General features: G+C 43.1%; 1 protein-coding gene across 2 annotated transcripts in view; it reads left to right on the forward strand.

Annotated features, from left to right (window-relative positions):
• The window catches only part of ETS1 (ETS proto-oncogene 1, transcription factor), a 282,890-nt gene that overhangs the window by 217,292 nt on the left and 44,915 nt on the right, over nt 1–20,683 (forward strand). For both annotated transcript variants that reach the window (XR_003944020.1, XM_030221497.1), the window contains 3 exons: nt 2,269–2,346; nt 3,954–4,202; nt 12,820–13,080. Coding sequence is in view for 1 of the 2 variants with exons in the window: in XM_030221497.1 (XP_030077357.1) it covers nt 2,269–2,346; nt 3,954–4,202; nt 12,820–13,080 (588 nt within the window). In the remaining variant the exon portion in view is untranslated. The remainder of the gene's footprint in view (nt 1–2,268; nt 2,347–3,953; nt 4,203–12,819; nt 13,081–20,683) is intronic.

Consider the following 20,683-nt stretch of genomic DNA (forward strand, 5'->3'; position numbering starts at 1 on the left):
AGTGCGTGTATGTGTGTGGTGTTGAGATGCACTCGCATGCATACTTGTTTTTGGATGTATCTATCTGTGTCTGTGTGGTTAGGTATGTAAAACTGAAGGAGTGAGCGAGCAATTTCTGTTTGTGTGCACACATGCAAATGGTGGTTGATGAATGTTTGTGATTTCATATTCTATGCGTTTGTGTGGGGAAAAGACCACAGCTTGGTTTTATTCCCCTCTCTCGCTCTTCAGAGAGACCTTGAGTTTAAAGTCTTCAGTCGGAAGGGAAGCCAGACACCCGCTGCTTTCTAAATATCTCTGTAGTTAAGCCATGGCTCTGAATCTTGGCTGCCCACAGCTCACTGAGGAAGGAGGAATGTTAACAATGCAGCTGTATCATTGTTGGATTCATATCCTCTGGTGCCTCCATCTCTTGTGAAGTTTCTGGTGACAAAAGTGTCTGTAATGTAGATCCTTGGGGTTGCTTGCATGTAGGGCTACTCTATGAATGCTCAAGCAGTGTTTCTGTGTGCTTTTTTTGTACTAAGGGGTCCTTTTACTAAGGCGTGTTAATGGATTTAGCACACGCTGATGATTAGCATATGCTAAATGCTATGCAGCCTATTATATTCCTATATATTTCATGGCATTTAGTGCTCCTTAGTAAAAGGACCCCATAGTATTGCATTTATCACATAAAGGCCCATTTCACATAGAATACAGAGATTGGAATTGAGACATCCAGGTTCAGCCGTGCTCAAATCCACAGGGCCTGCTCGTATTGGATGCCATAGGGCAAACCAACTGTGTGCCCCTTCTCCCCAGGGCAACTCAAGTGCCTATTACTAACTCCCTCCCCCCAAATAGTTCAGCATCTCCTATTTCTCTCTCTCTCTGCTCCCCCTCCCCCAGTTGGTTAGTATTTCATCTCCCGTTCCCCCCTCCCTGCTTCCAGGCCACTTCTGGCCCTCCCCTCCCCCCACCTGTTGCCCTGCCAATCTGGCGTTCAAGAGAATTGAGTGCTGCACAGGCCTTCTAAGTACTGGCCCATACTGAAGCGCTGCTATGTCCTGCCTTCCTTTGACAGGAAGACTGCCTTGTAGTAGGTGGGACAAGCATGGCTCTTCTCTTGCAGGGTCTGCACAGCAGTTATTCCTTTTTAACTCATGGCCAGTGTGGAATGAGGCAGGGGGCACAAGACCTGTCAGGAGGAAAGCCCCGGTTCATGACACGATGTGCTACTACTCCCACAAACTCTGCTGCCGTTGGTGGATGTCTAGTCAGCTGAGTGCTGGGTCCACCCCTGCAATCCTGGCAATATTTTTGAAAAGGTTCTTCTAATGGTGGGTCTCTGTTTTTAAAATACCTGCAGGAGGGCACATGGAATTGCTGGCACATACAGCAGGCATTTCAGAAATATACATGTGAATAAAATCATGGGCACAAGCCCAGAAGCTTCCACAAGGAAGGTAGTTGCCTCCATTTTACAAACCTACCTGTGAAGTATCACCAAATTTAATCTGGTTTTGTTTTGATTGACTTCCTTCCTTAATCCCTCGTTTAAAGCCCTGGACAAATTGAACATTTTAAAAATCTGTGCATAGCCCCGATTTAAAAGCCAAAAGGGATTTTCCCCCGTAGCCACGTATTCCCTTTGTAAAATGGAGAATACATAGGTAGATTTTTGTACCCCCCCCCCAAGCCCCACCCAAACCAAGTCTCTGCCTGTTGTAGACCTTCATGTGCAAATGGTGGCTTTTTACACATGTATGCAATCTGCACATATAAAAGCTATTTACACATGGAGATGCTTCTAAAATAGAGGCCATAGTGTGTCGTCATCATCTTCCCTTAATGACTACTGTGGAACTGGGATAAACATGCTTCACGTCACACATCTAGGAAGATACTGGCCTGATGCTTGGAGGCAGTAGGAACTCCAGATGAGTTGATGGCTGCTTTGGGGATACGCCCATCCAATCATCAGTCACTGATGTCGTATTGATGTCACACTGCTGATGAGGAATCCAAATTGAAAATATATAAATAACTGTAAACTTACAATTGAAGGATGAGATACAGGACAGAGGGAATGTTGGCATAAAGGTTTGGCTTTGCTAGTTAGTTATTGGAATTTATTTATTGTTTGTTTGTTTATTGGAATGTATTTATTGGATCTATTTCTATTTATTGTGATTTATTTGTATTTTTGGGGGGTTTACTAACTGCTTTTTATGAAGAGTAAAACACCTTCCTGATATTGCTCTCTCTCTTTCTCTCTCTCTGAAGAGGACATCAAGCCATACCAAATCAATGGTGGAAACCCTGAATATCCAGACTCCCGATACCCCTCTGAGTATTATATCAGTAAGTTTGAGTTGGACTGGTATTTCTGTTCCAGGGCCCATTGGTGTGCATCCCTTGAAGGCCACAACCAAGCCTGCTGTGCTACATTTAGTTTGTGAACATTTATGTACGACAAATGCGTTAATGATAAAGCAGGCTAATGTGCTTTTTAATTCAACTATAAAGAGAAAAATGACATAGAGGCTGGTTCAGTGTATCTGTTGGAATCCCGATAACTACTGTGAAAATTTGCTGATATAGTCCATACTTGAGAGAAAGAGGAAACACAGGCCCAACACCTACCCAATTGAAAATGACATTTGACTGATGTGTGCAAGATCATGTTCAATCATGTCATCATGGACTTGTACCACTTCTCATAAAAACGGTTTTCATTTCTTTTTGATTTATAATTTTTTCTTTAAGAAAACTAGAAGTTAATCTACAGTTTAGCTGGTGAAAAATTTTGCAGGCTTTCTAGCCTGTGCGTTCTTTTTTTTTTTCATTCTGGGATCCACTAGTAGACCTTCTGTCACCTATTCTTGGCTGTCTGTATTCAAGTTAAGAAACACTATGGTATCAGTTCTGTGAAGTGGCACATAATATTAGATGTCACAAAGGGACACACTTAGCATCAACTCTATAACAGCCTCAGGGCGCACCTAAGCTGTTATAGAATAGTAGTGTAAATTCACCTTGGTATAGCCAATGGTAGGTTCCGTCACTTATGCCATGTCAGTGGCAGGCATAAGTGAGCACACCTAAGTGTGCATTATAATACATGTAACTGATAGTATTCTGTAAGTCATGTGTGTCACTAGATGACCCACCCATGCTCCTCTCATATTAACACCCCCTTGTAGTTGTGCACCATCTCCCTGGTTCTATAAAGGTTGCCAAAAATTGCACATGCAAATTTAGGCTTGCGCGATTTGCATGCACAATTGAGTAACAATCCAATTAGTGTCAATAATTGGCTTTTAGCAAGCAATCATTGGCACTAATTAGATTTAATTGGAACCAGGATGTGTAAAGTTAGGTGTGGGATTCACGCCTAAAATTTATGTGCGGTCAAAAAATGGGGGCATGGAAATGTGTGTGTGTGGGGGGGGGGGGGGTCGTGGGCGTTCTGGGGTGGAACAGGTGCGTGGCTTTGAGTTACACATGTGATTACAGAATAATGGTGCTCCACGCATAAATTTAGGCATGGACATTTACACCACATTTTCATTGGTGCAAATGGCCACACCTAAATTTACATGCGACTCTCCACTTAACTTCAGGTGCAGCTTATAGAATACTGCTTAAGTGGATTTTAGGTGCCATTTATAGAATCTAGCCCCATGCAACTTAGGCGCACTGTTTATAGAATAGTCCCTACCATCGACATATATAACATCTACATATATAAATGCCAATTAATAATGTCATTTATATGCATAGATGTGCCTATTCTATACATTAGTATATGTAAATGGTGCTTAAGTTAAGCGCCCTTTGTAGAATTGCCCTTCACACGCTCTCAACATCTCTGTTCCAGAGAGGGGGATTATCAACTCTTAATTTTGTTGATCTTAGATTTTCATCTGACCATGCACTCTCTTCCTCCTCTCCCTTCCCCCATATAGGTTATGGCATTGAGCATGCTCAGTGTGTGCCGCCCTCTGAGTTCTCCGAGCCCAGCTTCATCACAGAATCTTACCACACTCTCCATCCCATCAGCTCCGAGGAACTCCTGACCCTCAAGTACGAGAGCGATTACCCAACACCCTTCCTCCGAGACTCCCTGCAAACAGAGCCCACACAGACGGACTTCTTCTCCATCAAGCAGGAAGTTGTGTCACCCGACCATATGTGTGTGGGGCGCATCTGTCGAGGTAGGTGGTGCTTGAGGCCCTGTCACAGGAAATGATGTCACAAGAAGTCACAGTCTCTGTTCTGAAATAGCAGGGCTTTTATAAAATGGTTCAGTGTACTTGTACTGTCTACCATGGAACAGCTGAGTGTTCAACATGCTCATATCATGCAGCAGCAATTTTTTCTTTCTTAATGCAAAATGGCTTCAGCTTTTGAGCCCCACTGAGAGCTTTATGCAGCTTGATATGAAGAACCAGAGGTGGTGCCCTAGACTGGGGGTGTGGTACCTGCATGAAGCTCATGGCTCACCAACCTCACATGGACCACCAAAGGCAGCTAATTTGTGGCATGGGGAGGGAACTGAAAGCCTGCTTTTGGAGCATTGTGCACTGAGGTGTCTCTCAAACCACCTTGGCTTTCATTGTTTTTCTTTCCTTGTATGCAAAACATTTGGCTTTGCTAAGGTCGGTCTTTTAAGTGTATGGGTTTTCATACCTTTTCTAGTTCTTCCTTTTTTTTTTTTTCAGCAGCTCAGTCTCACCACTTAACTGCTTTTACTTCTCTGTCTTTCATGTGCTGGCCCAGCATGAATATCTAAGAGGCAAATGAACCAGATGTGCTGAGCCCAGAGGGACAGCCATGAACCATTTTTTTGCAGCCTATTTCTGAGAGCCTTTCAGGTTCTTGTGTGCATTACTTTCTGCTTGGATTCAGTGAAATTTGGTCTGTTCTCCTTTGGTGTTTTGTTTTTATTGTATTGTCTGCTGCTGTCTCATGGTCTGATACACACTCATGCCACCTTTGGGTGTGTTGCAGCATGGTCTGTCTCATCTTCTCATGTGCTGTCTTCCTCGCTGTCTCGCCTGCTCCTTTGTGCCTTACATACTTAGATCATTTCTGCAGCCTCCCCCTCTGTCCCTCAGACCCCGGTGATCTCTCCCATTCTTGCTGCTCTTTCTCACTCTAGTTTTTTTTTTCTCACACTCTCTGCTTCTGACCTTTTTTTATGTGTGCATAAATGTTGATGATTTTGTCTGAGAAAGCGGCTGCTTTGCTCTCGAATACCCAGCTTGATCCACTGTAGGCTGCAGCCCACACAAACCTCAGGGGAGAGGTGGTGTCCTACTGAAGTGTTTCAAACAGAAGAGCTGAGCGAGAAAGCTCCCACCTTGTATCAATTTCTTGACAAAAGGTCTAGTCTGATTTAAACCTTCCCCATCTATATATTTGACTGTTGGTTGTGAGACTGACTTTCTTGCTGATACGTTAGCTTTGATGTTGAAGTGCCTTTTTGTTACGCTGGTGCTGCGTGGCCATACTTGATGTGTGCCAGCTGCAGTGTAAGTCTCGCTTTATCAGAAACGGCTGGAAGGTTATTTTTTTAGATTGTCTCGCATGATCTTCATGCTCCATCTTAGAACATAAAAACTTAAGTGTTGACATACTGCGACAGACCGAATGTCTGTCAAGCCCAGTATCCTGCTTCCAACAGTGGCCAATCCAGGTCACAAGTACCTGGCAAGGTCCCAGAACAGTAAAACAGATTTTATGCTACTTATCCTAGAAATAAGCAGTGGATTTTCTCCAGTTCAAATTAGCAATGGCTTATGGACTTTTCTTTTGTGGAGGAATAGCCTAGTGGTTAGTGCAGCGGACTTTGATCCTGGGGAACTGGGTTCGATTCCCACTGCAGCTCCTTGTGACTGTGGGCAAGTCACTTAACCCAATAAGTACCTGTATATATGTAAACTGCTTTGAATGTAGTTGCAAAATACCACAGAAAGGTGGTATATCAAGTCCCATTTCCCTTTCAGGAAATTATCCTAAACGTTTTTTAAACCCTGCTAAGCTTTTACTGCTTTTACCACATTCTCTGGCAACCAATTCTAGAGTTTAATTACACATTGAGTGAAGAAATATTTTCTCCATTAAAGACCGCTATTATATCTCTCCTCAGCCTTCTCTTCTCTGAGCTGAAGATCCCTAGCCACTTTAGCCTTTCCTCATATCCTCCTGAATCTCATGGGGACAACTTTTGTTAGCACTCACTGGTCCGAGGTTTCGATATACAAGGAAATTTATCTAACGCACCAAACATTAGGCTTTACTTGTGCACTAAATTTTCGGCACGAAAAAGCAGTCTGATGGATGCAAGGTGCCGACATGGGGCATTAATGGCAGATCCACTTGAAAGCACATTTACATGCCCATTTATAGAATAGCGCCTAAGTGTTTTCATGCAAAGGGGGTGTGGTCATGGGAGGGGCATGGGTAGATCAGGGACATTCCTCTAAGATGTGTGAAATGTTAAAGAATAATGCGGATTCATACCCAACTGGTGCGCCAGGATTTACATCTGGTTTTAGTTGGTATAACTCCTTGCACCCAAAGTTGAGTGCGGATCCTGGTGCTATGTGCTATTCTACAAAGGGGTCTCATCCTGGAACACCCGTTATAGTATACCTTTTGGCGCTGAATTTTGAGCAAGAAAAGAAAAAAAATGAAGAAAACATCCGTAAAAACAGCCAAAGGTCCAGAGAGCAGCAGCGGTGGTCAAGAAAGGAGGAGAAAAACAAGGGTTCACAAAAGTTTTTATTGAAGAATTACCCTACTCTGCCAAGTTTCGGCAACAGCCTTCTTCAGGGGTCAATACAATCTTCAATTTGAACTCAGAGGGCCATAAGTCCATGCATATTATCCTTTGAAATCTGGAATAATCCTCATAGTAGCTGTGGTATCGGCTGTTCTCCAATTTTGAGTACCATTTACTGAATCCGGCCCATAGAGTGCTAGCATAACCCAGTATTGATGCCAGCTTGAGCTGTTATGCCTGCGATAGAACTAGCCTAAGTACAGCTGCTCAAATGCAGAAGAGATGTGTGTAACTTAGAGTATTCTATAAAAGCAAAAGTTGTGTGTGTAAATGGGAGCCCTGCCTATTTCCTGCTCACTTCCTGCCTATTTCAGGCCCTGTCCGTGCTTTGGTATTGAATATCCATTTTTTTTTTGAGCCAGCTAACACATGTGGAGGGGCATTTTTGAAAGTGACGTCCAAGTTGCGATTTGGATGTCCTTGCAAAACAGCGAAATCCAGGGGCGGGGAAACCCATATTTTCAAAACAAGATGGACACCCATCTTTCGTTTTGAAAATACCGTCAGAGATGTCCAAATCCTTAAATTTGGACGTCCCTAGACATGGACATTTCTGACTTTCGGCGAAACCAAAGACGTCCATGTCAAAAACGTCCTAATGCAAGCCATTTGGGCGTGGGAGGAGCCAGCATTTGTAGTGCACTGGTCCCCCTGACATGCCAGGACACCAACCGGGCACCCTAGGGGGCACTGCAGTGGACTTCCTAAATTGCTCCCAGGTACATAGCTCCCTTACCTTCTGTGCTGAGTCCCCCAAAACCCACTATCCACAACTGTAGACCACTACCATAGCCCTTATGGGTGAAGGGGGGCACCTATATGTGGGTACATTGGGTTTCTGGTGAGTTTTGGAGGGCTCGCTGTTTCCTCCACAAATGTAACAGGTGGGGGGGGGGGGGGGGTATGGACCTGGGTCCGCCTGTCTGAAGTGCACTGCAGTACCCACTAAAACTGCTCCAGGGACCTGCATGCGCTGTCATGGACCTGAGTATGGCATCTGAGACTGGCACGACATATTTTTAAAGATATTTTTTGAGGGTGGGAGGGGGTTAGTGACCACTTGGGGAGTAATGAGAGGTCATCCCCGATTCTCTTCGGTGGTCATCTGGTCATTTTGGGCACCTTTTTGTGCCTTATTCATAATAAAAACACGTCCGGGTGAAAACGTCCAAGTGTTCATCAGGGACGTCCTTGTTTTTTTCGATTATGGGTCAAGGACGTCCAAGTGTTAGGCATGCCAAAGTCCCGCTTTCGCTACGCCTCCGACACGCCCCCTTGAACTTTGGCCGTCCTTGCGACGGAGTGCAGTTGAAGACGTCCAAAATCGGGTTTCGATTATACCGATTTGGACGTCCCTGGGAGGATGTCCATCTTCCAATTTATGTTGAAAGATGGACGTCCTCTTTTGAAAATGAGCCCAACAGTCAGCTAAGTCAATATTCCGCTCTTGACCGCATAAGCCAAATCACTTAAAGATAGGACCGCTATATATGCAGCCCGATTTAAGCGGTTTACTTATGTGGTGAAGGGCCGAATATCGGCACTTAACCTGACTCCGCCCCTGGAACACTCACAAGCTAGCCGCTTTTGAATTCAGTGCTAACCGGTCATTTTCAGTGAACATAACTGGTTAACTGCTGCTGAAATTGACCAGATAGCCACAAACAAAAGATTTAACTGTTAGCGGCTATTTCCAGCCTCTTAAATTGTTTTGAATATTGGCTGGCTTATTTTTGCAGTTGCCCTTGTAAGTTTCAGTTGCTCCTGTTTTTCAACTTCAGAACAAACTGTGGCATGGCAAGTGTCTCCTACTGTATGCCTTGAATCTGGACTGATCTTGTGTATTTTGTGCATCTGTAATGGAATTACATTGGGCTCATAGGTGGGTTTTATTGTTAAATAATAACTGTAGATGCATAAATGGCAAGTTGCTTATATTTTACAAGTTTGCACGTACATACACCACCTCAGCAACATTGCTGTATGCTTCCATGTGTCAGATCCCTGGCTCAGTCCTTGAGTTTTAGGTACTGCTCATGGGTTTCACTGAGGCTAGTGATGCTAAACAGGTGGCAATGGTTATCACTTGGGGGTGACAGTGGCTGTGCTCAGGGTCCTTGATTGCAGAAATTTGGAAGCAGTATGATCAGACTAGGGATACTGATATAAAACAAAACAAACAATCCATGGATCTCATGGCATCTGTACCCCAAGTCTAGTTCAATTTGAGCTGGAGGCCCAAATAGGAAAAACCTGTGGGATCTAAAATAAACTGTGCAGATGTGTTTTGCACACCCAAGGCAATATAGAATGAAAGAGTAACCTAATGGTTGTGACCCTCCATTGCCTTAGGTATAGACTTCGATTGTAAACCCTGGTATTCTACAAAGGGGTGGATATCCCAGAATTCTGGGATAACAGTATTGAAATAACACCCCTATCATGGTCAGACCATTTTCTAATTAAATTCTCCCTAAGTGACCACCTGAAACAAATGGCACCTCCCAGAGTTTGGAAGGAGATCAGCGACAAAAAATAGCTGACCGCTGAGAATTTCCTAGAGGCCTTGGACTATCCACATGTAGATGAAAAGACAACAGTATCAGAACAAGTTGACATCTGGAATACACACTTAGCCAAGACCTTAGAGAAAACAGCACCACTAAAAAAGGTCTTATGCCCCACTCACAAACGCTCACCTTGGTTTTCTCCAGAACTTCGGATCCTTAAATGCGAAGGACGAAAACTGGAAAGGAGATGGCGCAAATCTCACCTGGATGAAGACAGTCTAAACTGCAGGAAGCACATGGCAAAGTACCGCCAAGCCTTAACAGCAACCAAAAAACAGTATTTCTCTCAATGCATTGCACAGGCTGCCAATTCATCCAAGCAGCTGTTCAATATAGTAAACAGCCTACTGCAACCCCCACAACAAAACCAGCCTGCTCAGTCTAAACTGAACTGCAATAATTTTGCTGCATACTTTGCCAACAAAATTAAAAGTCTCCACCAGGATTTACAGGCAATCCCACCCAGTGCCCAACCAGTCAACCAGGGGTGTACAAACTCGCCCCCTCCTAACAGAGACAGATGAAACATTTTTAACCTAATGACAGAGGAGAGCCTTGACAAAATCTTAAGAGACCTTCGACCAACTACCTGCTCCCTCGATCCCTGCCCATCAAAGATAGTGCAGCAGGCAAGTATGGGCCTGATAGAAGGCGCCGCAAAAATTGTGAACACCTCTCTTTCTAATGGGCAACTAAGGGCAGTGGTTCGCCCTCTGCTGAAGAAAAACAACCTTGACCAGGACAAACTTGAAAGTTACGGGCCAGTATCCAACATCCCATTTCTAGGAAAACTCATAGAACAAACAGTCTATGTTCAACTTAATGAATGGCTAGAAAAGAGTAACTGGCTAGATCCATGTCAATCTGGATTCAGACCTGGTTATGGAGCAGAAACGGTCCTCATATCCCTGCTAGATGATCTTCACAGAAACCGAGACAAGGGATTCGCCTCAATGTTAGTACTGCTAGATTTCTCAGCAGCTTTTAACACTGTGGATCATGATATCTTGCTAGCACGACTGACATAAACAGGTATCAATGGAACAGTACTTGCCTGGTTCAGATCCTATCTATCAGACAGGCAACAATCCATAATGTTTGGCAGCAACTCATCAACACCATGGACACTGACCTGCGGGGTACCACAAGGATCGATACTATCACCTATTATGTTCAATATCTACCTCAAGCCACTAGCTGTGCTGATTTGGTCAATGGACACTCAGTTCTACATCTATGTGGATGATGTGCAGCTACTCATACCCATTGAACCTGACTTACCTACAGCCTTGAATAAACTGATTACTTGTCTAACGTCAATTCAAGAATGGGCTAAACACAACAAACTTTGCCTGAACCCAAGTAAAACCGAGCTTCTCTGGGTCCCTAACACAAGTGGATACATACCTGACATCAAAATCCCTTTTGGGAAGTATGAACTCCCCCTTCTAATCACAAGTCAGGAACCTTGGAATTCAGTTAGATTCAACACTTACTCTGATTCCCCAAATCCAAGCAACCTTCAAGAGCTTCTTCTACTATTTGCGACAGCTAAGCTGCCTCTCTCCTTACATCGAGAAGGTAAATTTTATCCCAGTTGTGCATGCCATGATAACATCCAAAACTGGATTACTGCAATGCACTATACAATGGTCTGACTACAGTTCCAGTTGATTCAGAATGGAGCAGCAAGACTCATTGGAGGTTGCAAGCATAGTGACCACATCACACCATTTTTGCAAAAACTTCATTGGCTACCAGTACAATACAGGGCTAAATTATGTCTGATCTTCACGGCCCTGAAAGGAAATGGCCCCGAGTATCTGAAGAATAGGATGATCCTCCACACACCGCCAAGGACACTAAGGTCCTCCCAAGGACTTTCACTAACTACACCCTCTGCAAAAGAAATTACACAATGTGATACCCGCAAGCGAGCCTCCTCTGGAGTAGCCCCCACACTCTGGAATGCATTTGTGAAAGGCTCCGCTTAACACAAGACTATCTCTACTTCAGGAAGCAGGTGAAAGCTTGGCTCTTCAACCAAGCCTTTAATGGTAGAAGTAACTAACTTGTTAGTCTCACTCACACACATAAGGATTGCCTCGGGCTGCACATACTGCAACGGAACATGTTTATCCACTCCTACCCTACCTGAGATTATAATTTATTTATTTATTTATTTATTTATTGCATTTGTATCCCACATTTTCCCACCTTTTTGCGGGTTCAGTGTGGCTTACAATAAGAGTTAAATGTTAGAAATACATTTTGTTACAGATTGGTTATGGATTACATTGTGCGGAGTTATGCGAAACAATTGAGGTATCGTTAGGGAATGTAACAATGGAACATAAACATAATTAACCAGCTCTCTGACCTCATGTGCAACTTTCTTCAAATCAGTCACCTTACTTTCTAATTCTTCCTACTTTCTTACTCATCTATATGTTACAACTTTGCCTTACTCTTCACTACCAATTATAATGTTCTATTACGTATTGTGTAGTCATTGCAAGTAGTATACCATGCCATACTTTGCATTGTTACTTGAATATTTTTACTGCTGTAATTGCCTATTGCTCATGTTTGATCTATTCTTACTGTACACCACCTTGAGTGAATTCTTCAAAAAGGCAGTAAATAAATCCTAATAAATAAATAAACCCACTGGGGACAGATAATCCTTACCGTACCAGAATGTAACTCACTTTGAGCTACAACTGAAAAAGGGTATGAGCTAAATCCAAACTCCCCTTCCATGCAATTAGTATGCATCATTTTTAACCTATTCTTTTGCTCTTGGTTCTTAACATGATCTTTTTTTAATTATTATTTGTTTGGACTTTACAGTAGTAGGCCCAAGCTGAGTTACATTCATAAGTGGAGGAGTAGCCTAGTGGTTAGAGCATCACTCTTTACGTCCAGTGGTCCCCAGTTCAAATCCCACTGCTGATCCTTGTGCTCTTGGGCAAATCGGTTAACCTTCCATTGCCTCAGGTATCAGATTAGATTGTGAGCCCTCCAGGGACAGGGAAATACCCAGTATTCCCAACTGTACTCACCTTGAGCTACTACAGAAGAAGGTGTGAGCAAAATCCAAATTAATCAAATAAATAAATTTGTGCACAGAAGATATTTCTTTCTCCACAGAGGGCTCACAATCTAATATTGTAACTGAGACAATGGAGGGTTAAGTGACTTCCTCAAGATCACAAGGAGTAGCAGCAAGATTTGAATCAGGCTTTCCTGGTTATCAGTCTAACCACTAGGCTGCTCCTCCACACCTTATGCTGAACCTCCACTTGTAGCTGTTTGGACCAGACAGTTTACCTGTCTCTTAAAATGATGTAATATCCAGACATCACATTTCTTAGAAAAACTTATGAAAAGATTTCTCCTTTGTCCCTGCAGGTAAACTCGGTGGGCAGGACTCCTTCGAGAGCATTGAGAGCTATGACAGTTGTGACCATCTGACGCAGTCCTGGAACAGCCAGTCCTCATTCAGCAGTCTCCAGCGTGTCCCCTCCTATGACAGTTTTGAGTCTGAAGAGTACCCAACAGCGCTGCCGAACCACAAGCCTAAAGGCACTTTCAAGGACTATGTCCGGGACCGAGCTGATCTTAACAAAGACAAGCCAGTTATCCCTGCTGCTGCCCTTGCAGGATACACAGGTAAGCTTGGGTTATTTTGTTGTCTGTATGTACTGCTTGCATGGTAGGTTTAATATGAGCCATAACGATCTTCTGAGACTTCCTCCTATTTCATAAATATATTATTTAAACGTATTCCTTTAATATATTTTGGTGCATTTTTGGGACATATTTGTTCGAGCTTTCTGTGGACGCAGCAGATATTTTGTTTTGATACTGGTATAGAGATGTCTAGGAATTTCCCTGTGAACTTGAAGTCTTTCATGCTGTTGTACAGTATATTTACTTGGAACCGCTGATGGCATTTGCTTGAATAGCTATTGGGCATCTTTTCTTGTATCTGTAGGATAATGGATTTACCTATGCTTGTGTTTTTAAATTCAGAAGAAAGGACACTTTAGAACAAGAGATGAGGCTCCAAGGGGTAGATTCTAGAGCAGCATCAGAAAATATTTCTTTACCAAAATGCAAAGGATATATGAAATAGTCTTTTAGTAGAGGTGGAAAAGACAAAGGAAGTAATAGAATTTGAGGAAGCATTTGATAAATGTGGAGAATCCCAAGGTGTCAGAAAACTGGGAAATACTGGAGATTAACTAGCGTCTTTGGTATTAACTGGGAGTAGGAATGTAGAAAATGATAGCAGAAAAACACCAACCTCCAGTCTGCCCATCCAGATCAACAACCTCCTTAACTTATCTCTTCTTTTTTTCCCTTTAGCCATTTGTTTTCCTGTGCACTTAAGCATTCTTCTGACTTTTTTTCCTGTTGCCTTTTCTACCCCATTTGACCACCTTAAGTTCTTCAGCTTTTAAGGGGTTGGGATTTGATACACTGCCTTTCCGTGGCTACAATCAAAGCGGTTTACATGTTATATATACAGGTACTTATTTTGTACCTGGGGCAATGGAGGGTTAATTGACTTACCTAGAGTCATAAGTAGCTGCAATAGGGATCAAATCTGGTTCCCCTGGTTCTCGGGCCACTGCACTAATCACTAGGACACTCCATCAAACCAAATGTTATCATGCCCATATCCTTTGTGCATGGAAGTGCTTCACCCCCATTACTGTACTGCTCCCTTGGGATTTTACAGCCCAAATGCATGACACCACATGATACTGAGCAACCTGGATGAGCCAAATATCCCTTAGCTGCATGATCCTCAATGTCAAGGAGGAATGAAAGAAGCGGCAACCATCACTAAGAGGGAGTTAAAAATAGAAGGGAATGTAGAGGTGAAGCAAAGTAAAGAAAGAGCTTGAGGAGGGCAGGTAGGGGGATGAGAGGGGCTTAACAGAGACGAGTGAGATGCATAGAGCAGACAGATTAGGGATGGGGAGCACAGCACCAGGAACAATGCATGGTGAAGGTCAAAGCTTAATTTGTAAGCTAAAAGGAAGTGGGACTAATGTGCCAGAAGAAGGGCGGGTGGGGGAGCCAAGAGCAACAGGAGAAGATGGGCTAGATTAGGGAGCAAAGTGAATGTTCTCTGCTTTACCCCAACCTCCCCTCCTCTTCCCTGCAGGCTTCCTGGAAGGGAGGGACTGAAGCAGAACACATCTGTTGCTCTGGAGTCTGAAAAAAAAGTGGTAGAACTGCTTTCTAGACTGTTCACCTGGAAATTAAGCCCTAGTGAAGGTTAAAAAAAAAGTGGGGGCAGGACAAAGAACAAGGTAAAGGGCAGAGGAGACCATAAGTTAGAAAAGGGCAGAAGAGAGAAGCAGAGGGGAATATGATGGCATGGAGCATTAGAAGGGCAGAAAAGGAATGGAAACATGTAGAGAGCGCACTACAAATTTCGCTGGAGATTCTCTCTCCTCCATTTTAAGTGTCCTCTATGCATTCTGGGACTTGTAATCTTGGGGGGGGGGGGGGGGGTTGTATCATAAACCATGTACATCCCATAAACAAAACAAAGTGAAAGCATTGAGCTAATTCAAAATGTCACTGATGGCTTGGCTGTGAAGCCAGGTCAAGAAATGTAATCAAAAAAGGCAGGCCAAGCCTCGGGCCAGTGTTACTAAAGTCAGTATGGATGCCAAAGTCTGCATTTCCTAAAGGCCTTTTTGTGACCATTATGGATTCAGAAATTGAAGGAGCGAGTGCCTCTTGCTGGGCTCCTGCAACGTTACTGTAGCCCACCCTCCCTCCTGTTCCCACAGAGATGCTGCTGCTGCTTCGGCCTCTGTTGCACTCCCATGGCAACTTGTAAAATTAGGTCAAGATGTGGGAACAGATAACAGTAGCTCAAAACAGTAGCAACCGAAAGAAAAGAAAAAAGAAGAAAAGAAAGAGCATCGAATGCAAGCTGGTTTCTGCCAGAAAGACATTCTTACCTTTAATGTTCGTATTCTCTTTTTGGAGCCTGGTGGGTGCAAGGCTCATAACATTGAAAAAAAAAAAAAACATACCGGTGGCCTTTTGATACCTTAAAGCCAGAGCAAACTTGCAGTAAAACCAGTTCAGAGAACTGATAATCTTGGAAAGTCGATTCTTTGCAAGGCTGTATATATCTGAGTGGTGCCTCAGAAGGACAAAGCTGTGTTTATTCTTTCCTATAATTACGTCCTAGTCCATGGAGAAGGACTCAACTAGCACCATTTTTTGGGGAGTGTTAGTGTTTTTAGCGTGCGCAAACCATGTTGACACCCATAGGAATATTATGGGCATCTACACGGTTAGCACACGCTAACGTGCCTCTAGTGCGGCTTAGTAAACAGGGCTCTGTATTTTATTTTTCTTGGGGCCTTCTACCAAGCTGCAGGAAAAGTTGGCCTTAGCACACCCTTTTGCAGAAAGGTTTTTTAACCACAATAAACTATCTATACGTTCCTTATTCCTCTCTGGTTTTGTGTTGGAAGTATCATTAGATACCATATTTTTGTTTTCCCGTAATTTTCTATGTTTTTTTTTTTTCAATTAATGGCCATGCACTAATGCTGCCATGCTCTGAAATGCCCATTCTTTGTCCCTCTGACACACCTCCTCCAACAAAAATTCAAAAATATTTTTAGCATATGGGTAGCGCGCACCAATCAGGAACTTACAGCAGGATGCTTGAGCACGTCCCGCAGTAAGTCCTTTTAAGCTGCAGTAAACACACTCTAGTGCTTACCGCAGCTTAGTAAAAGGACACCTTTAGTCTTTTGAAAATTTTTGTTTTGTTTTATGGTTTAAGGACAGATGAATCCATTCCTAGACTTTATCCCCACCACAGGCATGGAGTTTGTGCACCCTAAGCTGAAAAGGAACTGCAAGTCTCTGCAGAGGGTCCTCTCCACAATCGTGGCAGAGTTCTGTTCTTTCAAAATCAGAACCCTTCACAACCAGTGAGATTCAGTAGCCCGAGAAGAAAAATCACATTGTTCAGAGATTTATTTTCCAGTTGTGAGTGCTAAGTAAGGGATGAGTGCAAGGTCTTCGTTACAGGAAGACAAGTTTTTTCTGAAAAAAGATAGTAGCATGTTAGCTTTTGCAAAATTGCAAAATATCAGTAATTCGACTAGGATATAATAATTTGATAGAGATAATTTCTTTATAAAGCTTATAAATGTTGATGTGCAGGTTTGAGAGTATTTGGTAGCCTTTAATTCTGTCATCTTTAAACCTTCATTAGCTGTGTAGAAGTATTCTACCTGCTTATCCATTTGGGGAGGGGTAAGATTTTTAAGCTGCTTGAGTGTGTGAACCATAAAATTGCCCCATTGTATATATGCCTAAAATTTGATTCTAGGAAAACTTTGCCTACCTTTATATGAGAGATGCTTAGGTATTTCAAGTGGCACAAAATAGGTGGACCCAAGGATAAATCATTCTTAGTGGATTTTGCAGTGCATCTTATTAAATACCCACACTTTTGAGTACAGAATTCCTAGAGTGGTATTGGTGCTGGGGAGAACTGGATAGAAGTATGCATGAGCTAATATCTGAGATTCAACTTAAGAACCTAAATGGATGGTGTGTATTCTAGGTGAGATGGGTGATAGGGTGGACGTTAGATAACTCCCAAAGATATAATGTGTCTGAAGCAAACTTCCTTTAAAGGAAAAGCAGCTCTAAAGCAAGAGGTCATTGGATTAAGCTCCAGACTCAGAAGCAACATCAGAAAATGTTTTCACAGAAAGGGTGATGGAAGCGTGAAATGGCTTCTCAGCTGAAACAGTGAAGACAAAAACACTAGCAATGTTCAAAACAAGCCTGGGATAAACACAGATGATCCTGGAAAGTTGGAAATCAACACCAAGAATGAAGCTGGCCATATGTTTCTTTTGATACCATAGAGGTCTCCTCTTCAGGTTTATAGAAGCAGGCAATAGTGAATCTGGATAGTTTAGCCATAGTGATTGCCATAAGGATTGTTACAAATGGAAACGAAGCTTTGGTCTGATAGTGGCAGTTCACCTGAGGATGTTTCTGTCTGTCTGTTCTGAAGAGTAGAGACTAGAATGGGTGAAAGGGACGCTTGGCATGACACATCTCGGGAGGTGATGAATGAATTGGCAGTGAGCAATGTTATCACATGACTTTCTGAGAGGGGTTTTGGCAAACCATGTGATGAAATGTTATTAGCAGTGGGGCATGCAACTTGAGTCCCTATAGCATGAGTAGGAGGCCAGAGACTAACAGGCCTTGAAGTACCTGTGTGTGTGAATTAGTAGCCTTCAGTCTTTAGGAAGGAGATTGCTCTGTACAAAAGAATAGTGCATGAAAAGTAGGGGGAACTAGGCCATTTATTTTCCTTTCTCAGTGATCACACTTCCTCTTTCATAGTAAGCCTCTGGTCTCTGCTCCCCTATTCCCCACCCACCCCAGCCCATACTGTAACATTCTGTGTTCCTTCAAGCCTGTAAAACCCCATAGTGTCAACTCCCTTCTCTTCTACTGTAACACTAGACAAACTCTTCCATGTCTATTAAAGCCCCTGAGCTCTTCACCCCATCTCTCTATAATGTAGTGGGTTTTTACTTCTACAGCTCTGTAAGTATCTGTGAATAGCTTTTAGTCTTTTAGAATATAACTGTCTTTTTTTTTTTTAATCTTCTTGTGCTGCTGCCTACACATCTGAAACTGAAGCTAACAGACAGAAAAGCTACCAGGTGCAAGGCCAAAGCAGAGTAGCAGTTCTAGTTTGGTTGAACTGTGATCATTTTCTCCTAATGGGTCCTAGCTAATAGAGCAAATGTTCAGCATTTAAAGTAGGGCTACCAGAAAGAAAAGAGGAAATTAAAAAGAAAGTTCAGACAGGTCAGTTTGCGGTGAAACAAAACCATGCAAGTCCCCTTTTTCAAATGAATTATTCTTGAGGAGATATTAAACGTTTTGAACTGTTACAAGGCCCATAGTGTTGTCAGATGTTGAACAGTGTAGTTTTGTGCTGTTCAGTGTGCTATTTATCGAGTAGCATTGCAGTTAACATGTCTTTATAGAATTTGGCATTTACAGAATACAGCTAGGGCGTCTTCTCCAGTGGAATGGTGGATGGGGCAAAATAGAGGAGTAGCCTAATGGTTAGTGCAGTAGCCTGAGATCCAGGGAAACTGGGTACGATTCCCATGATAGCTCCTTGTGACCCTGGGCAAGTCACTTAACCTTCCATTGCCCCAGGCACAAAATAAATACCTGTATATAATATGTAAACTACTTTTGAGTGTAACCACAGAAATGCAGTATATCAAATCCCTTTCCTCTTCAGCAATTCATTTTTCCCTAATGCCCATGACTGATGAACCTGCAGGTAGTGTTCAGTAGCCTGTGCCAGAAGCACGCAGCAGTGCCCATCTATTGCCAGATTTTGGAAATCTATGTGCATACTTTTAGTAGGTGGCCTGACTGACCATGGCAAGATGACAAGCGGTGCTTGCTCTGGAATGCATCAGTGAAGACATCAGCAGCTGGCTAACTGGCTGTTAATATGCAGTTAATATACAGTACTGGCAGGATTTTAGTGTTTAGATCAAGGGTTCTCAGCCCAGTCCTCGAGGACCCACCAAGCCCACCATTGTATGCAGATCTCTCTCATACATATTCATCGTGGGTATCGTGAAGACCTGACTGGCTGGGTGTATCCTGAGGACTGGGTTGAGGACTCCAGATTTAGATCTATTGTGAGTCCTCACTTTTTAGCAGGAGGGGTAGAACTGAGATGCTGTACCAGAGCTAAAGAGGTGGGGGTGGCTTGTTGAGAGTCCTAGTACTTGAATATCAAGGAGTGCAGCAGGGCAGGGTTGAGTTGTATTGGCAGAGCTGTGTATGGAAATTTGGGTTCAGTATACCTTTCATGCAGTAGATATGATACCTCAGTGTAGTTCAAGCACCAGTGCGCATGCAAATCTTTATCTTGTAGTGCATTTGTTACAAAAGAGAATCTTATATGGGTGTTACATGTGGTTGAATGTAGTCAGGTGGAGGTTTCAAGGCAGCGCATTCACTCAGTCTCCATGCAGCATGTCTGTGCTGTGCATTTACATTTTAATCTAACACAATCAAACAGCTTGAAGAGGAGGATTCCAGGGATGGACCTAGAGAACCAGATAGTGCCAATATTCGATGCTATCGGGTTAGCTTTAACTAGATATCGTGCCCACTGAATATTGCCTTTGAGGAACCCATGGATCGACAATGCTTTGGAAGTTGACTGATCTGTGCTGGTGTATATCTTAAATTTCCTGTTTCCAATAAATTTATGAAAACAGAGAAAGTGAAGACAGATAAAGACGATATGGCCTACCCAGTCTGTCAATCCATGTCGTCTACTACTGTAATTTCTGTTAATTTTTCTCTCCTTTAGAGATCTTCTGTACTTGTCCCAAACTTTCATGATTTCATATGCAGTCATTATCTTCACCATCGCCAAAATATTTCCTTACATTGTCCCTGAGTCTGTCCCCTTTCATCTTCATCCTATTCCCACTTTAGTGCTTCCCTTCAATTGAAATAGGCCTGCGTCCTCTTTATATATGCCATTGAAGAATTTGCATATGTTTATCGTATCTCCCCTCTCCTGCCTTGTTTCTAGAATATACATATTGAGATCTCCTAGGTCTGTCCTCATACTCTTTATGATGATGATCACTAACTAAGTTTCCTTGTATTAACTTGTAATTTGCTTTGCTGTGCCCATTCAGTTCAGTTTAGATCAAGGTGAGTTACATTCAGGTACACTGGATATTTCTCTATCCCAGGAGGGCTCATAATCTAAGTTTCTACCTGAGGCAATGGAGGGTTAAATGACTTACCCAAGATCACATGAAGCAGCAGCGGGATTTGAACTGGCCACCTCTGGATTGCAAGGCCGGTGTTCTAACCACTAGGCTACTCCTCCACTCCTTATAATCACACCAGGGACACCAAGGCTGCTAAGTGACAAAAGCAGACTAGGGCAAACAGTGTTAGGGCCTCCCCCGCCCCCACCCCTGCCACTCCACTTCACCATCAGTCAGGAAATGTAGGGGTGTAGCCAGCAGCCCATGGGAGGGGAATTCTGGGGCCACCCATTCCTTTCTGTTCTCTCCCTGACTCCATCCCTATCTCCATTAAAAATGTTACCATTGCTGACGGGGATGCTCTGTGGCCCGAACCTCTCCTGGTATAAGGAAGTCGGCAGCATGCTTTCTAACCATGC

Source organism: Microcaecilia unicolor, chromosome 12 (assembly GCF_901765095.1).
Source record: "Microcaecilia unicolor chromosome 12, aMicUni1.1, whole genome shotgun sequence".
Taxonomy (NCBI): Eukaryota; Metazoa; Chordata; class Amphibia; order Gymnophiona; family Siphonopidae; genus Microcaecilia; species Microcaecilia unicolor.